Source organism: Myotis myotis, unplaced genomic scaffold (assembly GCF_014108235.1).
Source record: "Myotis myotis isolate mMyoMyo1 unplaced genomic scaffold, mMyoMyo1.p scaffold_m19_p_17, whole genome shotgun sequence".
Lineage (NCBI taxonomy): Eukaryota > Metazoa > Chordata > Mammalia > Chiroptera > Vespertilionidae > Myotis > Myotis myotis.
Genome location: NW_023416321.1, coordinates 1,007,873 through 1,015,470, shown reverse-complemented (window position 1 = coordinate 1,015,470; position 7,598 = coordinate 1,007,873). Strand labels below are relative to the sequence as shown.

At 64.5% G+C, this 7,598-nt stretch overlaps 1 protein-coding gene across 2 annotated transcripts; it reads right to left on the bottom strand.

Annotated features, from left to right (window-relative positions):
- On the bottom strand, positions 1 to 2,942 carry CBX8 (chromobox 8). Of its 2 annotated transcripts, XM_036340435.1 has the most exons (6): positions 2,775 to 2,942; positions 2,329 to 2,372; positions 2,082 to 2,147; positions 1,892 to 1,958; positions 1,767 to 1,796; positions 1 to 1,466 (listed from the first exon to the last, which is right to left on the bottom strand). In XM_036340435.1, exons 1-6 carry the CDS (start codon positions 2,841 to 2,843, stop codon positions 564 to 566), a joined length of 1,179 nt encoding a protein of 392 aa, XP_036196328.1. In that variant the 5' UTR covers positions 2,844 to 2,942; the 3' UTR covers positions 1 to 563. The 2 variants fall into 2 exon arrangements, with proteins under 2 accessions (XP_036196328.1, XP_036196329.1); XM_036340436.1 differs by lacking the exon at positions 1,767 to 1,796.
- Between the last annotated feature and the right edge of the window lie 4,656 nt (positions 2,943 to 7,598).

Here is a 7,598-nt window from a genome sequence, read left to right as displayed (position 1 = left end):
ACAGACTGACCCCACCCCCTATTTTCTGATTGGGGAGCCAATCTTTTGCTGGCCTGGCTGGCCAATGGGGAGAGAGAACAAACCTGGGCCCTGCCTTGGTTGGAGGGGTCTGCCATGGGGCTGTGGGAAAAGGGAGGAGGGGAGGGCCAGCTGAGTCCCTCCAGACACCACCAGAGGCCCAGTACCCAGGTCCCCAGCCTCCCTAGTCCCCTGGGGAGCTGAGGGGCCCCTCCTGCCCCATGGCAGCCTGTCTGCCCCAGCTAACCCACACTGAGTCTGCCTCTCTCCTTGTTAAATAAAACAACTTCGAGAGTTGAAATATATATATTTAGATATTTTTTCTTAAATAACATATTTACATCTAATAGAAAATATAACTCTAGAAATAATCTTCCAACCAAGACTGACAGGGAGGAAGGAGGAATGAAGGGGTGGGCTGTGTGAAGTTGGGGGGGGGGAGCCCGAAGGCCGCCTCCCACCCAGAAATAAAAAGCATCATTTATGCCAAGTTTACGCTCTCACTCTCTCCTGCTCTCTTATCCTGGGATCACCCACCCAGCAATTCATCTTTTCTCTTTAAAAAAGCCTTGGTCCGTGTTACTTTCCTTAATGGTGACGGTCAAAAAGTTTGAGGTCACGTCGGTGACAACCACCTTCTCCAGGTTGGTCAGAGAAGGACTCCAGGACTCTTCCTCGGGGTCCCCCAGAATTCTGGCCACTGGGATCCTGGCGATGAGAGAGGGCCTGCCCCCCTGAGCCCCCATGTCCCGATACAAGCCTCCCACAGAGCCGGGGGTGCCTGAGGCATGCCGGACCCGGGGGCCACCAGGGTCCAGGGCACTCTGGCCTTTGGCCTCCAGGAAAGCGGCCCTGTGCTTTATGACCCTGGCGGGAAAGGTGTCCATGGCCAGTTTGCCTGTGGCCTCGGCAGGGCCGGGGCTGGCCACCCCGCACTGGGCCAGGTCGGAGTCCTGCCTCCGGGCCAGCTGGATCACGCTGTGGCCGGCAGGGAACTTTCCTGCCCCGGAGGAGGCATCCTCCAGCTTCCTGTTCTTGAGGTAATCTCCCAGGCCATCGCTGGCTTCTCCCAAGGGCCTCTGCGCGGGGTCCAGCAGCTCCTTCCGGGGCTTGGGGCCTCTCTTCTTGGAGCTGTCCCCTGGCGAGCTGGGCTTGTCATCCACGCGGCTGGCGCCCCGATCACGCTCACGATCCCTCTCACGTTCCCTCTCCCTCTCTCGATCCCGGTCCCTGTGGTCCCTGTCACGGTCCCGAGGGGGCTCCACGCGGCAGGTACTGCTGGTGCTGCTGCTGCTCCCGGGCGGGGACAGGCCCATGTTCCGAAGGCCCTCCCGGGCACGGGAAGTAGAAGCCAGGTCCTGGGGTGAGCGGCCAGGGTAAGGGATCCGGAGGCCCCGCGCAGAGTCGCTTCGGAACTCGTAAGTTTTGGCCTTTGCCTTGGCCTGGGCCTACCGAGAAGGGCAGTGTCAACAGTGGAGCAAGGCCCTGCCCACCCACCTCCCCAGCACCCCTCTCCCAGACAGCCTCTGGGTTTCCCCCTCAGATGCCTCGGAATTTCTGTATGGGTGGGGGTGGGGCTTAGGGGAGGCAGTCTAGGGGGAAGGGTAGGGAGTCATCTGGGATCAGCCATTCGTCACAAGCACACCTCTTGTATTTTACTATCTCTCTATTTGGGATGGCTGGGGGGCAGGAATTCTAGGGTGGCTAAGACCCTCCCCCGCAAGACACCCCTTGGCACAGCCACTGACCTGGTCCACGGCCTGTCTGGGGATTCCCTCCTAGATTACAAATAGACAAAGTGTGTGGGCACCCCACTGGTTCACCAGCCCGCAGGGTCAACATCGCTGTCCACCACTGGACAAGGCCATCCTACCTTGAGGAGGAAGGTTTTGGGTTTGGGTCCTCGCTTTTTGGGGCCATAGAGCTCCATCTCTCGTTCCCTGGAGAAAGGAGGTGGGAAAGGCGAGTGTGAGTAAGGAGACAGGATGGGACTGCGGTCCAGGCTGGAGAGAAGCCGCCTCCTTGTTCCTAAGGGAGAAGCGGAGGCTTGGACGGGCCTGTACCTTTCCTCAAAGGCTGCGAGCAGGCGAGCATCCAGGATGTTTTCTTCCGGCTCCCATGTGCTGTACCTGGAGGGGTTCAGGAAGAAGGGGCGTCAGTCCCGGGGACAGGGAAAGAGCAGCGGGTGTGTGTCTGTCTATAACTTTTCTCCTGGCATTGTATTGTATTTCGACATAAAGGGAAAAAAGAGGAAGAAAGAAACCTCCCGAATAACAGTCTGGGCTTGAGCACTGCATATAACCTACTTACTTCTGCGACCAGCCCTTCCATTTCACGAGGTATTCCATGCGTCCCTGTGGATGCAAAGGGGGAAATGTGTGTGTGCACGGGAGAAATGCATGACGAGGACACAAGAAATACATGCAAAAAAATGCATGCACCAAATGAATGCGTGAAATCCTGTCGCGAAAGGCACGAGTCCACCGCATCGCCCCCTGCACGAAACGCTGCACAAAGTGCATGCACCGGCATTCACCCCCACCCCGCCCCCCACTCATGCAATCTGTGCATCGCTGCAAGTCTAAGGAAAGCGCTTGGGCTCAGAGCCGCCGCCGCCGCCGCCGCCGCCGCCGCCGCCACGGCCGCGGCCGCTGCTGGGACCTGGGGGAAGGGAAGCTGGGCTGCAGCAGGGGAAGGGAACCTGGGCCGGGAGGGGAGGGCTCGCCGGCCTCGGCCCCAGGCCCAGGGGCACCTACTTTCCGTATGCGCCGTTTCAGTAGGGCTTCGGCCGCGAACACCCGCTCCCCAACCGCTGAAAGCTCCATGTTGACTCGCCGCTTCCCCCCTTGGCTGCTTCCAGGAGCAGAAAAGCAGCAGCCAGCGCACGACAGACCATAATACTCTCCCGCTGACGTCAGCTCTCCTCCCCCTCCTGCGCGCTCGCTCCCTCCCCGCCTCCCGCCTGCTCTCCGCTCCCCCCTCCCCGGCCGCCCAGCGCTTCCTCCCGCCCCACGTGTTGCTAACGACGTTGCTAAAGCCGAGCGGACGGGGGGTGGGGGGGGCCTGCTCCCCCGCGCGCTGATTGGGCGAGCGCCGGACCACGCCCCTCTCCCTTTCTGCCCGCGTTGCTACGTGACCCGCGTTCCAATCGCCAAGGGGCGGAGTCCGAGGCAACTCCAGGGACTGAGCGCAAGGGGGTGGGGGCCGCCGCCGGAAGTGACGTCGCGGGGAGGGCGGCCCGGCTGCTGTCAGTCTGCCGGGCTGGCTAGAGGGGCCGTCCGCCCTGTGTCTTCGCCTGGGCCCCTTCCCCCTCCGCTAAGAGGTCCCTCCGACGCGCCGGGTTCCCCACAGCTCTCGCTGGGACCCCCGCGGCCGTGTCAGCTAGGCCCCGCCCCCTCGGCAGACCCCCGCCCCGCCCCCACTGCCCAGGCTCGCGCCCTCCCCTCCCTCCCCCCGTCGCTCGCGCCGCACAATGCACAATGCACAGGTGCTGGGGCGCCCTGGGCCGCGCCCGGACCCCGGGAGCCGGCGACGCGCCCCTCGCCCGCTTCCCTCCCCGCCCCTCCCCGTGAGCGCACACCCGACCTTCGGTCTCCATAGCAACGGCCTCCCCCGCCGCCGCCAGCCCCATCCTGCTAACAAATCAATGTGCCTGTGTCTCCGTCTCCTGTCGCGCAGCCCTGCCCTTGGCCACCCTCCGGGCCCTGCGAGCCGGGCTGGGCTCGAGAGCTCGCCCCCAGCTCGGAAGCCGAATGCAGACCCAGGAGGGACCCACTCTTCCAGCCCGAGCCTCCCCGATACCCGGGACTCCGCGGAGGGATGTCGCGCGCCTTCTCCCCGCGTCCCGACCCGTCCCCACGCCCGCAGCCACCTGCCCCTGCCGCCAGCCCGCGCTGCTCGTGCCCGCCAGCCTCCGGTCCTAGTGTCGCCAGCCTCAGCCCAGCAGCCCCGGCCCCGAGCCTGGATGTGTTGGGGGAGGGCGTCGACCACCCAGAGCTTGGCTAGGATTGGAGAGTGGGGCTGGGGGTGCGTCCCGGTGTCCTGGACCCGGGCGACCTGCGGGGCCGAGTCACGCACTTCCTGTCCACGGCTCTTCCCGACGTGCGCGACATTCACTCGGCGAGAAAACGCGGAGCGGCGCGTGGCGGGGTCCAGTGCGAGTGAAACGAGAGGGGCTCTGGGGCGAAGATGGCGGGTCCCGGCTGGGGGGCCCGGGCCGGGCCGCGGGCGGCTCGCGTGTGCACACGAGCGCTGGCTCAGCCTGCGGTGACCATGGCGGGGGCGGCGGCGGGCACAGCGGCCCAAGTCTGGGCCCAGCTCTCCCCGACCCTCTTCTCTCACCGCCCCGACTGCAGGCCCAGCACTCACTCCCGGGAACCCACGATTTAGTTACAACATCGACGATAAACTTGAGTGAAGGCTGTTTCCTTTGGAGAGGGATGGGGTGGGAGAGAGAGAGACAGAGATTGCGCGCAAAAGCGAGCCAAGAAGCCTGACTCCCAGGAGCAGGAAGCCCCGAGCGGAAAACCGGCCGCCCGTCCAACGCTGGGTGCGCGCGGGCGGCGGGCGCAGCGCGGCCCTAGTCCCGGGGGACAACCCGGCTCCGAGCCCACCTTCCCTCGCCCTCCCCGCCCCCACCCCTGCAAACGCGGGGCTCCAGGTCTTGGTCTTGTTCCCAAACTTTCCGAGGTGGGAGCTGGGTCCGCAGTCTCATCCCTCGGGCCACTCGGTCCTAAGGAACAGCGAGACGGCGGCGCCCAGACCGCCCCGGCGACCCGCGAGAGGCCGCCGACGGCCGTGTCCTTCATCATAAAAAGTCATTCCCGGTAACAAATAGTTTCGTTGGCCGGTGCCAGCGATACAGCTGTTTCTGTTTAAGCTTAAATACTTTCCAACAGTTCGGGCAGTAAAAATAAAGTCGGTCTCAGCCGCCTCTAAGTGTCTGGTTTCCCCGCCCAGAGAAAGCCCACCCTCCGCCCGGGCCGCCGAGTGTCTGCGCACGCCGCTCGCCCCTCCCGGAGTCCTCCGCCCGCCGCGGCCCCGGCTCCTCGGGCTGCCTCCCGGGCCCCTCGGAGGCTGGAGGGAGGGCGCCACCCGACGCGGCTGAGGACCAGACCCGCCTCGCCTCCCGCCCTCCCCCAGCCCCTGGGCCTGCGCCGTCCGGAGCCGCGGCCTCCCCGCAGACGGCGTTTCTGGAGCCCGGTCCCCGGGAGGGCGTGCGCGTGCCCCCGCCACCCCGGCGCGCACCGGTTTCAGTTTCACGCTGAGAAAGTTAGCGCCGCTCCCTCCCTGCGTTTGTCTTTCCGTTTTTCTCTCCCTCCCTCCCTCCCTCCCTCCCTCCCTCCCTCCCTCCCTTCCTTCCTTCCTTCCTTCCTTCCTTCCTTCCTTCCTTCCTTCCTTCCTTCCTTCCTTCCTTCCTTCCTTCCTTCCATCTCTCTCCTCCCTCCCTTGCTCCTTCGCCTAAGAGCCGTGGAAGCCTCTGTGGGGAGAGGAACTCCCTGGCGCTGCCTCGCGGGGCTCCCTTCTCTGGAGGGGCCGGTCTGTAGTCCTTTCCCCGCTGCCCCTTCCCGCCTGTCTTCCCGTCTGGGGGCCAACACGCTTGTTCTGCACAAAATCATCGCGTGTTCGGTGTCTCGGTTTGCAGACGTCGGGGATTCCTGCAGAGCCCGTCGCCAGGGCGGAACTCGATCCAGAAGCACCCAGGGTGTAGAATAATCCGAGGGCGACCAGACCAGGCCGGTCCTCGTCGCAGCAAACCCAGTCCTTCCGGGAAAGCAACCCCTGACCGGGGGCGGGACGTCCACCCCCGCCTCCCCCGTTCTCCCGCTCAGCTGTCCTCGGGAGAGCGGGGCTGCAGAGAAGGTGCACACAGGCCCCGGGGTGGCCTGGACTCCCTAACAGCCTAGCGACTGAGAGGTAGCATCTGAGAAATGGATCTGCAGAGCACCGCAGCGCGGGCCTCCCCCGGGGCGCGGAGGGGCGCCTGTCTGTGCCAGGAGAGGGCGCCAGCGTGGGGCGTGTGGAGCCGGCGCTCCCGCGGAGCCCGACTCCCCACCTTTCTTACGGTTTCCTGGTTTCCTCCATCGCTCAGTTCTCCACACCTCCCTTCTCTTTCCCGCACACCCGCTGTCCTCCTTCAAAGCTAGAGCTTGGGCGGTCCCACGTGCACCTCCTGGGAGTGAAAACAAAGTTTCCAAGAATGAGAACCGCCGCCCCTCATCCGGCCGCTGGGCCGTGGCCGGGCTGCCAGGTTCGCGTGCGCCGCCTCTGCAGTAAATAAGGTAACTGCTTCCTAGGACTTCAGCCCCATATGGCTGCAATTTGAGTGTCTTTGGAGACAGTGCGTGTGTTGGGGCAGGGGCAGGGGGAAGTGAAAGTGGAAATCAAAAGCTCTCAGATCGCATTTTTAGGAAGGAAATTGTCGGCGATGCTCTCAGCAGCCTCCCGCCACCCCCTGGCTCTCGGAAGGAGCCCAGTTTCTTTTTAGGCGGAAATGCAGGCGCTGGCCCACCTGGGGCACCTGTCTCCTGGACCCCGGGGTCTCCTCTCTGGTTCTGCATTCATTTTGGTGACTTGGGCACACACCTTCGACTTCCTTTCCCCACCAAGGACCTCCATCCTGCTCCCCAACACCGGGAACCTGCCCGACCCTGGAAGGTGCCTAGACTTTGTGCTCCCTACTCCGGCCTCATTCTCACCGGGGCCTCTGGGTACCGGCTGCCAGGGCACCCAGCCCCTGCCTGGGAAGCAAGGCTGAAGTTTGGCCACATCAGAGGGGCGGGAAGGGGTGGCCTGGGTGAGGCGCTGGGCTCCTGGGTCGCCTGCCAGACCAGCAAGCCCCAGCGCATCCTCTCGCCCCAGGGGGAGGTCAGGCCTCAGCTCGTTCTTTGGGAGAGTGTCAACTCCGTGGCTTGGCGGGCGTCGGACCTGCTTGGTCTTGGCCACAGACGCGGCCGATCTGGAACCCAACCATTGGCCTCAGGCGTGTGGGCAGGCGGCAGGGAGGTGAGCACCAGTGGCTCCAAGGCATGGCCGCGGGGCAGTGGCCTCGGTGCAGCTGCTGGGCCCATGGCTGACTCGGAGCAGCTCTGGAGCCGGCCCGGCATTCTCCCACCCCAGCCGGACACCCTCGGGGGGGGGGGGGGCCCACGGCACCCTGCAGAGAAGTGCAAAGACCCGGCCTGGGCAGGCTGGCCAGTGACTTCCCCCAAGGCTGCTGAGCTGTCTGGTCTGGGCTCCAGCTTCTACTTGATCCCGGAGCAAGACGTCCCACCTCTCCTGTCCCCCTTCTCCCGAGCAGGCACCCAGGCCGTCCTTGCTAGAGAGTCACTAGAACTCTGCAAGACAGAGGGCTGGCGGCTGCAGGGATTTCCCACAGCCCACACTCACTCCAGAGGACACAGAGCCTTCCCTTTCGCCCCTGAAATCCCAGGAACCCAAACCAAGCCCCTCTTGGGCCTCCACGGGAGGCATAGCAGCCCCTCCCCACAAACAGCCTTTACTGAGCAGCTGGATGGCGCCCGCGTTTCCCCACTTAAGATCCACAACCACCAGGGAAGAGCGAGTCCTTTCTCCCCGTT